The sequence below is a fragment of the Anneissia japonica genome, unplaced genomic scaffold, assembly GCF_011630105.1.
Source record: "Anneissia japonica isolate Jap-2015-1 unplaced genomic scaffold, ASM1163010v1 scaffold93_len1081246_cov171, whole genome shotgun sequence".
NCBI classification, from domain to species: Eukaryota; Metazoa; Echinodermata; class Crinoidea; order Comatulida; family Comatulidae; genus Anneissia; species Anneissia japonica.
In genome coordinates this window covers 351,221-373,214 of record NW_022726429.1, presented here as the reverse complement: position 1 = coordinate 373,214, position 21,994 = coordinate 351,221, and the positions used below count along the sequence as shown (strand labels likewise).

The 21,994-nt window shown below is 33.8% G+C and overlaps 1 protein-coding gene across 1 annotated transcript in view; it reads left to right on the top strand.

Annotated features, from left to right (window-relative positions):
* The window catches only part of LOC117113184 (ceramide synthase 1-like), a gene marked incomplete in the record, with an annotated part of 44,076 nt that overhangs the window by 8,944 nt on the left and 13,138 nt on the right, over nucleotides 1-21,994 (top strand). The window contains 1 exon segment of the mRNA XM_033256469.1: nucleotides 20,838-20,997. Coding sequence (XP_033112360.1) covers nucleotides 20,838-20,997 — 160 coding nt within the window.

The window sequence follows — 21,994 nt, the reverse complement described above, 5'->3', positions numbered from 1 at the left end:
ATCCAAAAAATGGGTAGGTCGGTACAAAAATGTTTTTTTTTTTTTCTTTTAACATTAATGTGTTTATGGCTAAAAAGTAGGTAATACACAAAAATACAATAAAGTTCATTTTTAAATCTGTGTTGACAAGCAAAAAATCAAATAACACTTTCGCATCGCCAACCGTCCAACAAGGTAGGCCTATTCCAGCCTTTTTAGCTCATTAAAAAAAAAATATTTTTCATTGTAGTAAAACAAAAAAAAAAACAAATGAAAAAAGTCAAACCTCAATTTCGTACATTTTGGGTCGATCCGGCATGGTCAACACAATATTTTACTGTATGAACCCAGACTAATCCTAGCGTACATTTTTATCAGTATAATATCTACATAAGTAGGTTCTTTAGTGCTTGCATGTGCAGATAGTTTGGTAACACTATCATGATGACTTGGTAATTGCCAATGTTTATTGATCTTGTTGAATATCAAGTTAATTAGTGAGTAATTGAAGGTTTGTTATTGTGTAGGTTCATGGACAGTTGCCTAGTAGGATAGATAGTGATAAGTTTATTGATATATATTGATTATTAAAGAAGATAAGTTATGATAATAAAATACTACATGTACTTTACATGTAGTGACCTCTCACTTACTGCTACTTGGTGCTTGCTGCTTTCACACGTTGTAGTCTGATTATAATTCAACAAAGCGTTGTGTTTCCCTGCCCATAGTTGATCTTGATCGTAGAGGGAGCTACTAACTGTTTGTATCATTAAGAGGATGAGAATGAGTAGTTTCCAGTGTTTCTGATTAGTAGCCCTATTTGTTGATGTAAGATACAACTATGTAATTTTCTATTATTGTGGTTAGTTCAATATAGGCCTGCTGTACTTTCTGCAGTACATTCCTAGATCAAATCAATTTTAGTTCACATTTGGACGTTTAACTCTCTGTGGTTAAACTATGCTAAAAAGTTTATGACAACCATGCAGAACCTAAGTACAAAGGGAGATGGAACCTCACACTAAAGTTCAGTCCATTCTAGGGATACTGTATCCTTAAATATACCCGGAAATGTTGGTCCGTGTGAAAGCGGCTTAACTACAGTATTCCATCTGAAAATAAAGGTAGACACATTGGTCTATGCGAATGGGGCTTAACCTTTTATATCCTCAGGATAAAGATAGATCAGGTAGCAAAGTTGGTCTGTATTCTTCTTCTTGCATCATTGTAAATCATAATATCAATTTACAATTGCAGGTATAAAGAATTAGTTTCACATAGATGATGTTTAAGTTACTTGCAGTGTGGGCCACATGAACCCTGCTTTAAATCTTCTCCAATATGGCTTATTAATATTAAACTACATCCCCTCCTTGGGATATCCTTACTGTCGATAAACCCAGAAATGTTGGTCTGTGTGAAAGGGACTTAAGTTATTCCATCCTAAGGATAAAGATAGACCCAGCAAGGTTATCTGTGTGAATGGGGCTTAAACTATTTCAGTACAGTATTTCGCTCCTATAGATGTTTATTAAACAATCTGGTAGCCGGGAGAAAGAAATAAGGAAATGGTCTTCTCCCCAGACCATTGTTCAAGGAACTGCTGTTTCCTGAACGTAAGAGTTACTGATAACTCTATTATGATTGTATTAATGATTGTGATGTAAGTTGGCCAACTGCCGTTGCTGATCTGACCCAGGCTGAGCACATGTTTAATCTGAATGCAAAAAATAAAGTAATTAACAACCAAAAGAACTTGCAAGTCTCATGGATTCACAGTGAGACTCATAGGTACTATACAATAATAGTCCTTGCAAGTGTCAGTGAAACTTAACAATCAGAACGGCGCTAGGAATATGTGCTTCTCCCACAAACACACGTTTACCCGCGATGTTTACATTCATTTACGCTGTTGTTTTGTGGGACCTTAACAACAGTAGCTAGGGGGCGGAGCTTAGAATGGGTCATTGTCCTGGTAAATTGCAAATGGATTAATAACATACATTACAAATACTGTAGTATAATAATAGTAAATTATTGGATAAATACACAATGGTTAAAGGAATAAAAATTGAATTGCAATATCTATTACAGTATAATAAATTAAAATAATTTATTCCTTTTATAATATAAGTGTAAAAATTGTCATTACATTTGTCAATAATGTAGATAGGATTGATATATTATAAATAAAACCATAGAAATATCATTTATGAGGTGGTGACCTAGTACTGTATACAGGTTTTTTTCAGGTGTGTAGTTTTCTACTGTAGTCTACAGTATAATTTGACGATAAAGGTTTATTAACATTGAGAGTAGTAGTATTCCAATCGATAATTAAGCAATAAAAACATGACAAACATCTCCATTCATATTATATTACATAATTAATTGGTGGAAAATATCTGTTGTATTTCACATGGTATAAATTTAACCAAATATTTTTTTGTAGAATCAGTATTGGTTTTTGTAATAAACTTTGACTTAAATATTGTATAGTCTGTTTTAGTTTTTTTTTATACCTAGGACAGATAGTCCTATCTATTGTAAAACCCTCTGGTAAATATTGAATCAGCTTCCAGACTGTCCTACTTACCCATCATGCAGTGCTGTATCCAACGACAGAAGAAAATGACTCCACATTGTTCTACGATTCTTAAACACGTCAACTTCTGATATTTGATATTAGAATCAATTATAAAGGGTGCCGTTAGAACTGGCCTATTTTACTTTGACCTCTGACATGGCTCAGTATGAAGTGAGTCTGATATTAGATGTTTGCATCATATATTCTACATAATCAATAAATAGTTATATTTTATTAATACTTCAACATTTGTCAATCTATTATAAATGTTTTCATATATAATAGATAAGTTAAAAAATTTAATTTTTCAAAAGTGTATCCAGGTAATTTATTATTAGTCCAGGATACTATAGATAAAAAACAGATTTAAGTTTAAATGCTATTTACTACATTCAATGTTTAATCTTAACCTAGACCCTAGCTTTCAAAGAGGATTATATGCAGCCTAAAATTAAAAATAGAAGCCAATTGGAATACTGTACTGTGGACTACAATCTATGATATACAATAATTATAATAAAACAATGGTTACTAAACCTTGGATTTAAGTACCATAGTTTCCCAGGTGTACAGTAAGCCCACCTCAGGTATAAGCCCACCCTTTACTTTACATCCTAATTCACGTACCAGTGTTTTGTCGGGCATAAGCCCAGGATATGATATGAATGAGTGGCTCAGCAAATTATGTATGCATCCGTAATATACTGTACCAGCCTTGCTCATTATTAGCTGTGTTGGTGCTAATATGGTACTTCCTGGATAATTAAGTGCAATTACAGTATGTGGTGTACTGAGTATTACTAGTAAAATACAAAATTTTTAAACCAAATTGTTATGCTGTACAAACACATTGAATATTTTAAAATCTGTCTTTTTTTTTTAAATCTGAGTCTGAGTCGCATAAGGAGTTGAGAAACAAAGTTTAAACTTTCTACTTACATTGATGATATGTGTGTCTGTTTCCACAGGGTCATCCGGTCAGTCAAAGTAGTGGGTATTTTTAGGGTCAATGGTCCTGCAGCCATGTTCGGGACTCCATCTTACCTTCATTATTGCTTTAGTTACCTTGCAAACTTTTATATAAGTAGTAGTATGAGAATATTCATCACAGGTTTAATTTGGACTTCCTTACTTAAAAGAATGATAAGATACGGACCTCCGAAAAGGCAAAAATCTATTTTCGCACAATACTTTGGGGGATTTTTGGAGCCATATAAAATTCTAATGAAATATGCTACCCAGCTTTGAATGGTATTTCTTGAAAGAGGGGCCAAATTTCAGCCTATGTAGCAATTTTCAACTTTTTGTCTTGAACATTATTTCCGGAGATATAGCTTCGTAAAAACCGTACAAAGTTAAAAGAGTTATTCCGGCATGAAAAAAGGGGGAGTGGTACCTAAATTTCAAAAGTTCAAAACTTAAAACCACTTGGAAATTGGAGCTGAAATTTTGGATTCTTTCTTTTAACATATCAAGGTATTTTTAAAATTTTGTAAAGGGAATTTTCCAAGAGGGGTCACATGGATGACGAGCCGGAATGACCCCACTGTAAATTCAGCCTAAACCTGTTTTTTATTTTTGTTTATTTTTTTTTTATTAGTTTATTTAGGCACACAACACATGCACCAGTAATTCTCATAGTCATAGTAAATTATGGTAATCTCTTTCACAAGACAACACACACAATGCTTTACGCAAACTATATCAAAGTGAGGCTTAGGGAGTGGAGTTGTTTTGGTTGAAAGAAAAAAAAAATCCTGCAACACTGACAGGATTTGAATAGGACCCTGGGATTAGAATGCAATCATCTTGACCACAAAGCGTTCAGCTCCACTCCAGTATTCGGAGGAACAGAACTCAAAGGCTTCGCATCACAAGTGACTGTGACATCATCCTGTAGCATCATCCTGTAGCATACTGTAGGTGTTTACCGTCGTCTCAATATGAGAGAGAATATGTTTAGTAGCCCTGCGGCTAAATTGCACAATTACATTTACAAGTTATTATAGCTTTACTGTACAAGACAAGGAGAAAAAAGAATTGTATTGCAATTCTTTACAATGTAACAAAAATATAAATGGCCAAGTGAGATGATATTGTAGTACATTATAGCATGGAGGTATAAAGAAAGTACAGTACAGTACTCATTTGTATACTGGAATGAAAGATGCTTAAAAGGTAGTTAAAATATATTTTGTTTATTAAAAATTGATATGCATTTTTATGAATGGTATGTTATCATTTGTGTTTCATAATACTGCATTTTATCACCAGTTTTAATGGTCGCTTTGCATTCATAGCTCTGGTAGTTTAAGACCTATTTTATAACTGTACATTTGTATTAATAACAATGATACATAGTAAATCACTATTTAGTACCATTTAATAATATTGGTTGATTAGGAGCAGTGTTGCAGTGAGACAATGGTAAGGCTCATATTATGAAATAGACTTGTACAGTATAGTATACAATAATGTTCAACTGCAAAAATTATAATAAAAGAAGTAGATCATAAAATGAACAAAAAATGAAAACACGTAACAAGACTGAAAAACAAAATTGTGTAAGCCTCATGTTGCATAGATGTCTAAATTACGTGAATACTTAAACCAAGGAGCAGATACAATAGCGGCCCCCTTGTTTTGCCACTATTTCTTCTTTTCTTTGTTCCTTTAATAGGCACATGGCCAAGGATTACTGTACCAATAGTGGCTTAGTGATCACTGTCCTATTTAGATAGGTGGCAATCCCTTCACATTACTAATATAAATACAAGATGCTCTACAGAGACTAAGTCTCATAATGAGATTTATGAAGTTTAGTTGTTTTGTTGTAAAAAAAAATCCAGGATTTGAACCCAGGACCCTGGGATTGGAAGACGAGCATCTTACCAACCAAGCTGTGTTCAACTCCACTCCATTTTGAAATATCAATGCCTACGTCTGTACACAATACCATGTATGGAAAACAAACTAGAAAACAAATACATGTTATCTATTTGAAAATGCTTGTATCTATTTGTCCCTGTTACCAGTAGTAACCGACTAAAAGTGCATTGTCTCTCAAGTTTAAACAACCTCAGTCAAAAACAAACAGCTGCACAACCCAGCAGCATCCGCAGCAGCTCTCACACGGCTGCTAACAGTTAGCAGGAACCAGATCCTGCTAACCATTAGCTGCCGTGCGTCCATACGAAAAAATCCTGATCCGGATACCAAGAATATGTTGATCGAATCACTGGCCAATAAGAAACTGGGAATTGTAAACGCGTACGTGTGATTGGTTGATGATACAAACGCACTCAACTTGCTAACCGATAGTGCTGGCAAAACCGTTAGCGGTATTTGGATACCACTAACGGTTAGCAATAACCGATCGGGATACTAGGGCTCTCGTGAGAACCAGGCTTCATTCTTTTTCAAAAGATCTCTGTGCATCTCAAAAATAGCATGCCAGTATATTAATAAAAGCCTTTTGCCACAGTGTATGGATATTTTGAATTAACAATATATATAAATAATTAAGTATAGAATTATTTTAATTTGAACTAGGCCCTCATTTTGTTTAATCTGTTTTAATGATATTTAAGTATTTTATTTAAGTATTTAGACTTTTTCAGTCTAAATTCATTGACCGCTGGGTGGTACATTATGATTTGTATGTTTTATGAATGGTCAATAAATATCAAATATAAAAAATGGTAGTTAAACACCTCTTCATGCAGCATGTTAAATTTGCCTTTGTACTTTGTTCATTCCTCTTAATTTCTTTCAAAACGTTTCAAAATTTGAGTTTATGGTGGTATTTATAGTATTCAACAGGGCTGGAAAAAGTGCATGAATGTGCAACCGGTGTTCAGAGGCATCGTGAATGTTCCGGAGATATTGTGGGGGAAAAAAATATTTGTAAATAAACTCTACGGATCGAATCCAAAGACATTTTATCAAGACAATTTCACGGTTGGAGGCACAAAAAATTTTTTTTTTCTTGGCCAGGTATTCAAAATGGATGCCATTTAAAGAAGAAAAATAGTAATGCTTTGTAAATTTTTATGTGAAAGAGTACTTGGTGGGCTTATTGTTGAGTTTAGTTGTACCTACTGTACAGTAATACAGTTTAATAGTTTCAATAATAAATTGAATTCACAGACACACTATTGACAACCCATTGATAGGTTGAATCTTGTACAACACACAGACATCAATACAGTCCCTATAATGCAATTACAATCAATACCTTACTTTTCAAGTGTCCTCAATAATGGTACTCAAAACTACAGTAATAGTTGTTTTGTAGGCTTAGAACCCAAGTTTGTTGGGTTGCTGCAGTACAGTAATCTTTGCACTCATCAATCGGGAATTAAAACAAATTCCGATATCTTATGTCCAAGAGATAGACAAAATTTGAGTTGTGTGCCATGGAATACTGCATTAGTATACTAGAAGTACAAAGAATGATTACAAATTTATTAAATTTGTCGTAAGATATTAATGTTTTTATAAATGTCCGGTTGGTAACTGACTTTACAGTAACTGACGTTAGGCTTATTTGTAATATTAGATTATGTAGAACACAATTTAAATTTATAAAGAGACACAATTTGGATGTTTTTGTGAGATAATTATAATATGGATTAATGAATTCTATGCACAATTTGAGCCAGGAAGCTTAAATAGTTCAAAATAAGATATCACATAATTTGTCACACTGTACAAAAAATTACAATGTAAACATAATCAAATATATAATGACAATAAGCCAATAGTGGGTTGTACATTAAATCTCTACAAAACAAAACAATAATGAATTACTTTAATAGTTTTGATAAATTACTAGAGCTTATTGATGGATGCTTCATAAATGCCATCAGTTAGTAAATTACTATGTAAATTATAGGCTTATAACACTACGGTAACTGACGTTATACTGTACATTTAATAGATTATTAGGAATTTCTTTACTTTACTTGGAAAGAATATATATGGGATATTTGAGGCATACAGTAGTTAGAGGAGAAGAATTAAAGTACCATCAGCCCATCATGGTATGGTAAGATATTAAATAAAAAATAAACGTTCTGGTAACTGGTAATTGGAGGATATGAATTTCAATTTGTAAACTTTAACATTAAAAGAAATTACTAAGAAAAGTAGACGTTTTTGGTAACTGACGTTACACTGGAGGATAAATTACTATAATTTAATTTTCTACATTAGACAATAGGAGGAGCTTAATGTAGCTATGTATATCAGCAGAGTATGTCCCAAGTAATAATTCAATACCATAAATAATTAAATCCAAGTGTGTAAATTTGAAAATAGTGAAAGTAATTTTATATATTATATTATATAAAGTCTAAATTTGCATAAATTATGCAAATTTCTGCAGCTGTTTAAAAAAATGGCCGTCTACTGTCAAGTACAATATATTTTCAGAAACTTCAACTCATGTACTACTGTATAGTTGTATATAATTTATTTTTCACAAATCATTTTGAATTTTTTATGTTCATGTCCTGTTTTACATGGAATTAATACCCATATACTATAATTTTATGTACTACAGTTGTCATGTTGATGAGTTCTGATTATGTTCCAAATATACCGTATTGCTTTTAATCAGAAATAACCTTGATTTACAGTAGCTGGTATCATCGTAGTGTTCATGCATTCGTAGGTAATATTTTTTCCTATTTTTGTTGAATTTAAAATAGTTTGTATTTAAATCATCCATCGCCTATCAGTGGCATATTATCTAGTATTGACATAGGGGCTAATGGGGCAGGAAGGTTAAGTGAGGGCTTACTGATTAAGTGAGTAGGGGCTAGCTAGCAAAATAAGGTGATTACCGGGTGATTTTCAACTACCTGAGTGTATTTTTTTGTGATCTTAATGTATCCAGTTGGGGAGGGGGAGAGGATACATTGCCTATGAAACTATAGAAAGTATGGTGATTATTAAGCCTGGGTTGGACACTTACAAAGTGTATAATGATTCACGTTTTTATTTGTTCAAATTTACTGTATCAATTTATTCAGGCACAAGTGATGAAGCATGCCTATTATCAACCACTGAAACCCACCTGTCTGGATCTGTGTTCTCACAAGCCACAAATGGCGCTTCTTAGGTTTAAAACAAAAACTTGAATTAATTGTTTACCTAGATTTAATAAAAGATTTTAACAAGCATATGAAAAATATTTTATACTAAATAATGTATTATTATATAATTCGGCCAATATTTGAGATTTATATCTGCAAATATTTTAGTTTTTAATCTTTAGTTTAGAAATAATTTGATTTTACTGCCCTCTGAAAAGGCAGAGCGATTGGACTGAGTATTCGTCTTTCAGGGATCATCTCATAAATTGATGTCTTTAAACATTATGACTGAACTGCCAAATCTGTGGTTTCCTGCATATTGTAATTCATGTGCTTACTTTACATATAATAATGAAGACTGTAATGACATGCATATAATAATAAATAAATGATTGTAGAGCTTTAAATTGACAAGTAGTCAATTTAAGAAGTATCACAATATTAAACTAGGAAGTCTGCAAAAACTGAAGGTTTCGATCTCTTCTCATAGAAAATTGAAAATGTATTTGGTCATTTTAAATGAGCCACACAATGATATGGGTGATTTATTTTTAAGGTTATTTTAGTTTTTTTTAATTTGTATATAATATTATAATCACTAGTATTGCAGTGTATCACAGTTCATGGTGTTTAAGTAGTACAGTGTCTGTAAATTTGTAAATTCTTCATTGATGTTTTAATGTCAACAATTTCTGAGTCATACATATTGTAGCTGTGGTTTATTTATTGCAGTTATTCATAAATATTAAAACATTCATAGTATGTGTTTAATGTGTTAATGAGTCCTTGATAAGATTTAGGTACTGTAATTCTTTATTTCTTAAATTTCACTTAAATTAAAATCTTCTACGGTATATCAGCATAATGGTACAATAAACTTCTTTAGAGTTGAATCAAATAACTAGGCCTTATACTGTGGAGGTAATAACGGCTACAATATAAAACATTGTATAATAATTGTATCATTGTAAAATAAAATTTTGATTTAAATTAGAGGCATTTGGATGGATGAACAGTTGTTGCTCAGAACTCTCAACATTGAGGTTGGCTGTTCGAATCCTTTGTGCTATATTAGAATTGTGTCCTTAGGCAAGAAACTTCCTATGTTTGTGTCTCCACTCGGAATGTTCACGTGGTATCATAGTACTGTAGGCCTACTTAGAACAGTACTATGATTCTAGCACTGATTCTAGCTGTTTATGGAATGGTGCTTGCCAGGGAGCTCAGGATTTATTTCATTGGGTGCCAGTGAGTAGGGAGGTATACATTATGTACAGTACAGTAGTAAATTTCATAATGGCAGTTTGCAATACACTACAGTATATAAGTGGTACAGTACATTATTGTCACTCCCTGCTTTAACAGTATTATTGTATTGTTATTATAAAAATTGTTCTGCATGAACAGAATACCTAAATTGTCATCCTTTTTAGTGTTTATTTTGACTGTTTGCTCACCGACTTGTGACGGTGAAGAGACTGGGCCACCCTAGGGGATTATTACAATCTAGGCCTTGTGAACCTATAAAAAATTCACCCCACCGGTCCTAAACTGGTAACTCTTTTGAAGTGTTTTTTATGCTAATTTATTTTTGGGTTCATATCTCTTATTGACAAACTATAAAGTTGATACTTTTTAAGGTTTCCTTTCTTTCATCAGTTTTATTAACATAATTATGTAGATGAATGAACAATGGTTTTCAGTTGAATAATTTGTTTGAATGTAACCAATTAATGCTTACTCTATTTTGCATATACTGACATTTACATTATCCGCTCAACAACCTTTACAAGCGACAGGGGCACGTTCCTCTCAGGAAATTTTGCGCCAGTGAAAAGAACACTGAAAAAGAGAGTCTTTGCACCAAGTCGTGTCCATAGCGATAATGATGACTTATACTCTGTATTAATTAAATCTAAGTTCATTTCCGATATGGCTGTTGAATTTGTATTGTTAGATCTTATGAATATTATAATTAGAAACCAATGATTCTCATTATTTATTAACATGATAAATCTAACAAAGCCAAGGGATCAGAATTACAATTTGAATCTATTGGAACATTCTAGCTGACATTTGCTGCACCCTGAAAATTCCTTTTTCCCCTATTCAATTCATAAAATATTGTAACTTAAAATTATTTTCTAGGTTTGTCTGGTTATGTTTAATGTCAAGTTAATGTTCATAAACAATTTAATTAAACAATACATTAAAATATAAATTTCTTGGTAGGAAATGTATCAGGAATTTGAGGAGTAGAGCACCACATTCCAGAATCACAGTCTGTGAGTTAAGTGGCCGAGTAGTAAGGCAGGGCACCGCTAACTACAGCATTAACATCAGCGTTGGTTGCAGCCACTCCTTGCCCAGAGTTCACTTGGTAGAACCAAGTCTTATTGGATAAGGACTTTGAAATGGAGGTCCGGTGTACACATCTGGCTCGTGGGTACTTAAAGTCAGGCTCCGGAGGAAAAAAATTTTTTGATATGTTGTAGAACTGATTTTTCTAAGACAGAAAAAAGTAGTTTGATCAAAAACTGAGCATTCACTGTTCCCCAGTTTTTCGTCCAACAACTTTTTTCTGTCTTAGAAAAATCAGTTCTACAACATATCAAAAAATTTTTTTCCTCCGGAGTCTGACTTTAAAAGAACCGATTGCATTTTTTGGAAGGGTATGGGGTTGCCCCGGTGCTGTGGTTCATTTCAGTTCCTGTTGTTGTGGAATGCTGTTTCATGTAGCTACTGTATAATAAGTATCTCTGTATGGCAGCTAGGTAGTCATGGAACACGCCCATATAAAAATTCAGCACAATGACGCGAGTTATGGATTACTTTCCTACCACTACCTATATAGAAGAATTCTCTTAATAATTTTCACTCGGGCTGAAGCGAATTTCATGGCCCTTTACCAACTTTTATTAATTTCCTTGCCTATCCTTTAAAGTCCACTGTTATTATTTAGATTTCACCAATGTATCACCAAACCACACTTAGGATGTCTACCACCATTAGTTTTATATACAGCTCCAGCCCTGCCTTGGTTCGGATTGGACTTGTTGGACCTTCTGTAGGCAAATTTCCGGAGCCATCACCGGTATCTCACTCTTAACCATTGCCATTGAAAGTTATTTAACTGAATTCCCATGATAATTATTTTTTTAAATAGAAACCAAGAATGTTTTATTATATAGCCATTTACGTTAAAATTACTTTTACATCCCAATTAAATAATGTCCTTTGTCTTTCCCAGCCAAATATCAATTGCCATTTGCCAACCGACGCATCCTGAGTTGAATAATTTGAACAATATAGAATTTTGTTTTGAATTTCAGTAAAATACTCCTGTTTGCAAAGCACCATTGTTAGATTTTCGTTTTGAATGTAGCTTTATTTAATGATGTATTTTCCTCAGAAAAAAAATAATCATAAAAGATAATTTTAAAATTAACTTTCTCATTTTTGCAGTAACATATATATTAAATTGAGCATGGATATTTTTTAATTAAAAAAAGTGTATACCATGGTTTTTATACTGGATAATAATGACTGAAAGTGTATGACCATGGGCACATCATGACTACAGTATATGGACATAAACCCTTTTACTTGTTAAAGAAAAGTTGATAGTCTAGACCGACTTTCCGCAAACTATGGTCTGCGGCACAAAACATTTTTTGAGGGCCGCGAAGCTGTCTGGAAGTTAAAAAAATAATAACAAAGAGACGTTTCATTATGGAGAAAGTAGTTTTTAATAAAGCCGCTTTATTGTTACAGCGAATGCGTCGCTTGAACATGCTGCTAAAGTGCCAGATGCCAGATAACTATTTGAGTTATAAGCAGTTTTTGCCCCCTTGGGAGCTAGACACTGTGTTATCGTCTAGTAGTATTAACCCTGTAAGATCGAGTAAATCCGGTATGGAGGAATGATGGGATGAGTCAAGAGCTAAAGATAAAAATAATATAAGACCTGTCCTAGAAAGATCACTGCAGTAAACAACACCACACATTATTTGATAACCGAATGCCCATGTGGATACTTTATTACCAAACATAATACCTGTATAGTAAGGTAGTCTTTCAAAGTTGCGGTGTAACAGAGTGTGCGTAAAAGTTTTTGGAAGAAGGAGAAAGCTATGACTTGTGTGGCTGAACCGTGTTTGGTTGAATCATGGTAGAAAAAAAACCAAGTTGGGGGGGGGGGGGGGGGGTGGTGGGAACACAAATGTATGGTATTATTTATTTAAAATAATATTTAATTTGTATGCAATGAAATTTTATCACTGAGAGATTTGATAATGATGTAAAAATATTGATGGAGGCTTCATGATCAAAAATTCTTGCCAGAATTTGTTATGTTGGTCCCTGGCGCGGCTTGGCTGCTTGGTGCCTGGAATCGTAAAAAGTTTCCGGAACGCTGGTCTAGACAAGCTTTAGGGTATTTTTTGTTATTTTTCATAGGACAAAATACATGTAGTTGTAAGTACTGTATGAGTTGAGATAAAAAAAAGGACCCCAGCGAGACTCAATATGTAGCAGACTGTAATCTGGTGAACAGGTACAAGCTTAAGTATTCTTTGTATGAGATGTGTTCAATTAGAAAATTCTTAGTCACATACAGTATTTGTGTTTTTTTTAATTCTTAAGCTATTATTATTACTTCATTTATCATGGATGATGATTCTTTATGTACAGTCAACTCTCCCAATACCGACCACCCAGAAAACCGGATTTCATGCAAAATCACAGAACAATACCACGTGTACGATCGTTATCGTGTGACACGCCGATAGCGCATTAATTAATTAATTGCAATAAGCCTAGATTTCATTTGTTTAATAAACTGATAAAAAAAGTTCATGAGTGTGTTTTCTTTATTAAGGAACGTATCCTTTTCTCACATTTTGCATTCATTCTCACGCTAAGGCAAACCAAGCGGTCCCAATATAAGGCTATCGATTTCATAAAAACAATTGCGCATGACACTTTGACTGTCACCTGTGACTGTTTTCTATTGGCTGACACAGTTTAGGGGGCGCTGCATAAGTTAGCACTTATTTTTAGCATTCAGTGACCCACCAACAAGGTTATGCCAGAGCGGCATCGAAAACCAATCAAGCGTGCAACCACGTTGAAGCGAAGCAGATATGGCGATCGAACGAAAAATAACACTGACACTTATTATAAATTGTGATACACATTATGTTGATTTGTGTAAATTTTTATTGATAATAGATTTTGACACAAAAAACTAGGTACGTAAAACATAAATAATGTAAAAATAAAGTAAAACATGAATTTTAAATGACGTTCTCAGGTCAGTAGGCCTACACAGTACATGATGCAGTGTGGTGTACCTATCTGCTGTACCTTGCTAGGCCTAGGCTTATTATCGACTCAAGGTTGTTCTCTAAACCGGTCCGTCCGGAAAACTGGTCAAAGTGGACGGTCCGAAAGGTGGTCGGTATTGGGAGAGTTGTATTTCAAATGTTGATGCTGATAACAATAATATTGTGCGCCCAAAATGGTCATAAATGGCTGTTTTTGAACGCTCGTTATTTGTCTCTCGAGTCCGTGCTTTGATTACTGTAGTACTTTTATTAGACCAGAGCTCTTTATTACAAGTCTGTAGCTTTGATCTTTAGTTTATTCATAGCTATAATTTGATCTTTATTTGATAGTTTATTCATAGCTATGTCACCTACTAGAGGTAATGTTTTGAGTGGTCAAGCACTTTTGGTACTTGTGCATATAAGCTTGCAAATATGGATAATTTTTCATTCCTGATGATGACATAATTAATGTCGAAATATTGAATCTCGACGCAATGGCGTGCATTTTGATACTTGGAGTATGTATTATACTATCTTATCTGAGGTTAATCAGTGGACCTTTTGGTTTCTGTAGCATACAGTAGCAGCATTAAAGCTGGTCCCTTAAAACAAAGTTGTGGATTATTTAGTGACAATAATATTCCACCTTATGAATAATTCATTTGGGTAATCAAATATTTATCATTATAACTTCTTACGTTTTGGGAAGGAATTGATGAGATTGTTATTCTTTGATGTGGAGTAGTATATTTATATGAAACATACGTTATATTAAAAGCAGCAAATTGTTTTCGACCATGTACTGCCGGGGTTTTATTCTCAATGATTTTGATTGCGGTTATCAGATTTCCCCACAATTTACATCAAATTGAGCCGTAATCGTATACTTAAAATAGTAATAAACAGTCTTTGGTGTTTCAGCTGATGTCACAATTTATTTCCCATTCAGTATTTTTGTTATGTACTTATTCTTTTAGTGTATAATTTTATTTTTCTCGTCATTATTTTAGTTTTGTTTTATATAATAATTTAAGGTATTATTAATTAGAAAGTCGCTAATTCTTTTTCAAATTGTTTTTGAATTCAGTATTTTTTCTTTTTTTCTTTTTTTTTTGGGAAACAACTATGAATTGTGCTTATTAAAAATTAAAATTTAATAGCAATGCAGTATGAGAAAATATTTAACAATACTCTTTTATCAGCTGACTGTTTTTTTTCAGTTGCCTTGGTTACAGTGTGGTCTAGAAAAATTCTACTCTAGGATAGGAGTAGAGGCTCTGTACATTTATACTATGTTGAGAATGAATGTTCAATGTACCATTTATTATTTGTGTTGAAATACTCATGGCATGATCATACCCAATTAATATTATTTTTCATCAAAAATTCCTTTTAAATTAAAATTAGATTTAAAATACTGATAAACAACAATGCTGTAGGAAATAATGGCTGGATCTCGGTTGTGCAAAGTTGATAAGTGAATTATAATTTAACTGAAAAAGTAAATGTCAAATACACAGCCAGAAAGAAAAAGATCATTCACACAACCTTCCATTGTACTGTAGCTAATTTTAATTTAGTTCTCGACTACTGTACTTCATTACTGCTATGGATAAAATTTATTACATTAACATAATCATCTTTCCTTGGCCAGTAGGAGTTAATGCATAGTATATGATTTTATGACACCACTTCCAATTATGGTGCCTAAAGTTAAGATGTACACTAAGTGTAAAGTTAAGTTCTATCACACTATCATCTGTGTGTCAAATATCATTTGCCCATCATCATGCCCATATATGGGAAAATCTTACAAATAAATTGATCGATGATGATGTTATGGTCAAAGACCATTCGTAAAATCGACTATTTGTAAAATCGATGTTTGTAAAATGGCTGTTTTATTGTACTTACTATTTTCTCTGTTTTAATGGGCTACTGTAGTTTGAAGTGTGCTGTCTGCGAAAAAGATTGAGCTTTTTGTAAATTAGTATGCTCAACACACTTTGCACATTGTCACTAGATGTCATAATTAGGGTTAAATTGTTGAGGGATAAATTTCTGCAGTTACAAAATTTGCCAAAGGTCGGATTGAAAATCAGACCCGACATTCATTTCAAATTTGCCAAGAAGCATTGCATTAATGCCGTCATACTAGTTGATTTATCCCGTCTTCTATAAAAGATTACAACATTCTGATTACGCAAGACCAATAATGGGAACATAATGAGCGAATATTTGGTTATTAATGGTGGACAGAAAACTGACAAACGATTTTATGATGATTTACAAGACAAATTGAGTCTTCAGTATTGAAGAGTTTTGACACCAGAATACAGGTAGCGTTGTATCTCTAGAGATGACTTTACAGAGATGACTGTAAATAAGTCTTTACTACTTTATAGACTCGCTAGAGAAAAATTTATTTGCAATTACATTGCCATGTTCTTCTTTGATATAAAGTAGATGAATGGTTTGTCCTCCCTTTCCCAATAAATACAGTTTCTTCTTCCTCATCTAATAATATAATGTATCTAGATTTGCCATCATCATTTGAGCATGTGCAAGTCATGATCTTAAGAACCACTCTTTGTCAGTGGTCTTAAATTGCAAGAAAATTATTCAATGATGATGGTTCCTCTGCAGTATTCTGTTCTATTGATTCCAGAGGTCCTTGGTACAGTAGTTTTGCTGTAGGTTTTTTTTTTTTTTAAGTAACATCTGCGCACCATGTATTTTTTTAAGTAACATCTGCGCACCATGTATTAATAATATGCGCTATACAAATCCCCAACCATTACAATTACCATTAACTTCTCAATTTTCTCTTCCTTTCCCCTGTAAGACAACTCTGCACCTCTGAATATCCGATACCGCCATTAATCTACAGACCAGCCAGACGATTACCAAAACAAGGACGGGATCAAACAAAAAGGGTAAAGAAATGAAATCCCCAAGCATGCCTGGCCCTGAGTGTAAAGTTGTTTGTGAAAAAATTCAGAAAAATTTATCATCATCATATTATCAACACTGAACCACCTCCTGTAATGTAGGCCTGGCATAATCATCATGTACAATAGTGTATTCCATGTAATCTCAGTGGTCTTCATATTGCCAGATAAACCACTTTCTGACCATCTTCTACTGTATGTTATAGTAGGTCTTCTGTTGCCAATATCATGTAACGATGTTATTGAAACCTGGCTAAAGCTTTTCAAATCTTATATCCCCTTTTAGATGGACCACCAGTTTCCAAATCAAAAAGCAAATGAAATAAAGTCAAACCTCGCACCCAGAAACCCCCCCCCCCTTGGAAGAACCTGGCTACGGGCCTGCTAACTAGTGTTAACCGATCGGGCGTTCTCACGCGGGTGCTAACGGTTAGTGCTAATGGTTAGCTCCCAGATGCTCCAGTTTGAACTATTAAAAGCATTGCACATACCTGAGATTGTGTGGCAATACCTCCATTATAAAAATATGTACCCATATGCTTTACAACTTATCTTGTAAGAAAAACAATTTTGAATTGCAGTATGTTGTTTTGTGGAGGAAATATTGTTCCGTTAGGTCGAGGGTTAATCTATACAATGGATATTATTCAAAGTATGTTATTTATACAATAAAGACTAATGCAACTTAAATCAAAATTCTGTATTCAGTTTCCTTGTATCAGCTGGAATCCTTTACATGAGAAGCTATTAAATTTGGAATACCGTGGTCAGAGATTACAGTAAGAGGAAATTCTGAAAATTAGAAAAGTGGGAAGGGGGAAGAAAATTGCAATCAATTTGAGAGTGCCATTTCCGGCCATCTAGAGGTGCCATAGACATAACGGTGGGACCGAGGTAGCCTAGACTCTCCATCTGTAAAATTTCCCACCCCAGACCCTCTCTATTTCAGTTTCTTGGTTCCGTCAAGCATGGATCCAGTGGAGGGACCCCCCCCCCCCCCCAAGTTTTGTCTCTAAATTTTAAAATTTCCATGTATATTGAATATTTAATATGTATCGAATACAGTAAGCACTAATCACTATCTATTCTGATAATAATATTATAACCACTGACATTATCAGCTACTGTATGTGACTAAGAAACGGAAGCAGATAAAAAAATTATAGTGGAGGTATGAGATTATGATCATGTTATACACAGTACCAAATGAAATCTATTGGTTCATCAAGGACACTCACCCCAAGTAGATCATCCTTGAGGAAGATCCACTGGCCAACTTATGACTTCCTTAAAGAAGAAATACAAACCCACAATATTGATGTGTCATAGAGATATGGTGGGATAAAGGCTTGTGCTTTTAAGGTATAGATTGTTTTGTTTTACATAAAACTTGATGTGCAATTTAATTGGACTGAGAGTGTTCTCTCTTTAATTTGGTCAAACTACAATTTTTAAATTATGTTCTTGAGGAACGTCTTAAAGATGATGATCAAGAAAAGTAATTAGCTATGTAACGGGATATATTCTTATAGATATGGATATTGTGCCATAAATATGGGATCCCCCATACAATTGAGATGCTACAGTACTGTAAACCAGGATTTAGATAGAAATCATCAGAAGATATCTCCATTTAGGATAAAGAGACTTGATAACGTGACTTGATTTCAGAGATTGTACAAGGCCATTTATGACCATGTTGCCAAGAACCCAGGGTACTAATAACACATACTGGTACCAGGCCTAGGTTGATTTTCGATATTTGGCACATGCTAAACTTTTTAGCCTCCCTTGTAGCCTCATTAACAAATATCCTACTAATTTCACTTTGGCTGTTTCGTTGTCACTTCTCCAACCACTCCAGCATTGTCGGTATCATGCGTAGTTAAATTGTGAGCGATGTTTATAACTACCCTCACTAAAAAATTTAAGAACAGTTGCCAGATATTCTACTTCAACCTTGACAACCCCACAAACAAGGGGGGAAGTAAGAAGGGATGAATGTGAAAAAGAGGAAGCATTGAGCCATAGGCCCAAGCTTTGGCTAGGGAACTGTGGGATGCCTAGGGCACTCAGTGGGGGCACAGGGTGTGAAGCTCCAGTGTTTTATTCTTTTATAAGTCATATTTTAATCGATCTTGGATCTAACATTTTACAATTAACATTTATCTTTACAATATGATCACTATATTTAAAAAGTCTCCCTGGGCCCCTTCTACTTTTCCTAGATTCACCACTGTTCATTCATGTTGTATAATCAATTTAATTAAAGCATTTTCTTTTTAATACAGGTTTTTTAATGCAGGCCTATATTTTAGAATTAAGAACTTGCATAGTACCTGAGGCTCATTCAGTAATTTCATGAGAGCTATTGATTTATGATATAACACTGCTAACCAAGCATTTGTTTACTTGTCTTTTTAGGGGTCAGTGAGTTAATTCCGCTTTATATACTTGATGATATGCTAGTGACCTGAACCCAATTCTGAAAGATTTATTTTTTGTAACATACACAGAAACAAAATTAATTATTAGTTTCACTTGCATACTACATTTCCTATAGTGGTAAACAGGCTAGTGAATCAATATTTGCTATTTAAAAAAAGAATCAAAATGAGTTTTTGTAATGCATACCTTGATTTTTTTTTTCCACATCTGCTTGGCTTTGACAGTATTTCAAAATCATGATTATTTTTATTTTCTATGGGAAAATGATTGGTTTAAAAAAAATAGTAAATAGTAAAATCATATCAAATGCTAACACATCATCCACTCCACAAAGGTCACCTTATGTCACAATCAAATACAGGACAATTCCAGGCTAACACACTTTTGAATAGAATATTTATCCCTGGATGAACGATAAATGAAGAATTTTGAATCTACAGTTGAAGCATTTTTAATACTAATCCACCACAAGTTTTGTTCATAAGTATTTTATAATGACCTGGGCTTTTTCTAATTTTTGTTAGCTTAATATTATACCTCAATTTAAATAATCCACCACAAGACTTGTTACTGTATTCTTTTGTTGGCCTAAATTCTATCAACATGGTCTTCCAAGTGCATCAAGCTTATTCCTTTTGTATGGTTTAATGCTTGGTTAACTGAATGAAAAAGAGAAATCAACAGTGATTACATTGAATGTAAATAATAATAAAGGTGTTTAATCCAGTTTACACTATTAAGTACTTTAAGTACAGTTCACACCACCAATTGTCTTTCACTAACATACTTTTGTGCATACCGGCTGACCAATATCATCCATGGTTGGATATAACATATGATACAAGGAAAATAGCAATAATAATGTATGGAAATGGTAATTCTTATTGTCCTAGGAAATAGCAATATTGTCCAAGGAAATAATAATAGTGACATCATTGAGTAGAGCTCAGGGCTATATCATTATTGGACATCAGGGTGTGTGGGTATGCAGAAATGGACCAACTGGGGAACATGAATACATACTCCACCACCCTACAGAGTATTCCATGATGTTGTGGCAACTAATCAGTGCATTTTGCATTCCAAACCTACCAGGTACCCATTTATAAGTTTTTTGTCCAAGGGCATGAGCGACATGCACAGGGAGGATTTAAAACCCCCTGAATATTAAGAGGCCTGACCACAACCATTACTACAACCATCTTGCTTTTAAATTTTATGGGTTTGTAACCTGGGGGAAAGTGCTTCCCATTTAACCCTAAGGCCATGGGTTTCTTTCGAATCTGTATAATATTTTCACCAAAAAAAAATATTTGTAGCGCCAGCAAATAATGAAAGATTCCCACATTAACATCATTAAAAAAAATTAATTTCATTCTTTGTTAATGATTGTTTGAGAGAAGTACATAATAATATCATAAAATTTGTTTCTTTGTAGCCATGGGCAAAGAGAGCAAAGATACCGAAGAGAGATGAATCAAAAGTGCCAGAAAGTGCTTACAAATCTTTATTCTACACATCTATATGGTTTATAATGTTGTACATAATATTCGGACATCATGAGCATATATTCAGAGATCCAGTTTCATGTTTCACAGGTAACAATATATTAAATTGTCTCTATTGATTAATGTATTGATTATAACTTAGTTATAAGTGAACACTATATAGCTATAGAGGTTGTGTCGTGCATGTAAAATTATATGAAGTCTGTGGGCATATTAAATTACATTGTAATATATTTAGGCACAATACATTAAGGTTGGTTTACTTAATGTGATGGTTGATGTCACGGTTTATGATTTAGCAATATTCTGGTTCACTTATTATCACTAACTTTATCATTATCGCTCCACTCGCGCAAGTCTGCAGTTCAACTGTTACCTCCCCCCTCTACCTTCTGGTATACCTACTCAGTCCACTCTCGTATCAGTTTTCTTTTTGTACGCTCTTCTGCAATCCTCATGCGTATTACCGTAGCTACTCGGGTGTAGACAAACCCAATTACAAAAAGCGTTCTCTGTTGATGCTGCCATTGCCGGAAACCTCCTTGGGGTCCTTGGCATGCATGTCATGTCCATGTGGTGCAAAGTAAATGAGAGATGGAAACAATAGGCCTATACTGTATGTACTATATTTCCATTATTTACATTTGTAGCAGATGATACGTAAAAATCCCCTGCCTGAAGTTCCCAGGCATTTGCAGATGGACAATAACGTCTCTGAATGGATTGGTCTATAAGCTTTCCCTCCAGTCGGTATCTGAAATCGGACATAAAGTAGGGTGTAGGCTTATACCCAAAAAATTAAAATACTAAAACTGTAAAAATTAAACTGTACTTCATTTTTTCTCTTCTTTTTCTTCCTCTGTTTTTTTGTAACTTTCTATCTGTCTCTTTCTGTCTGTCTTCTTTCTTTTCTTCATCTCTGTTATTGTTAATTTCCTTTTCTTTAATAATAATAATAGTAATAATAGTGTAGTTTTATATAGCGCACATATCCATCTAATGCAAGATGCTCAGGGCGCTTGATGTGTGGACTAGGAACTCGATCAATGACTTTCTTCGCCCCTAAGGGTCCCTTCGTGTCTGTGCT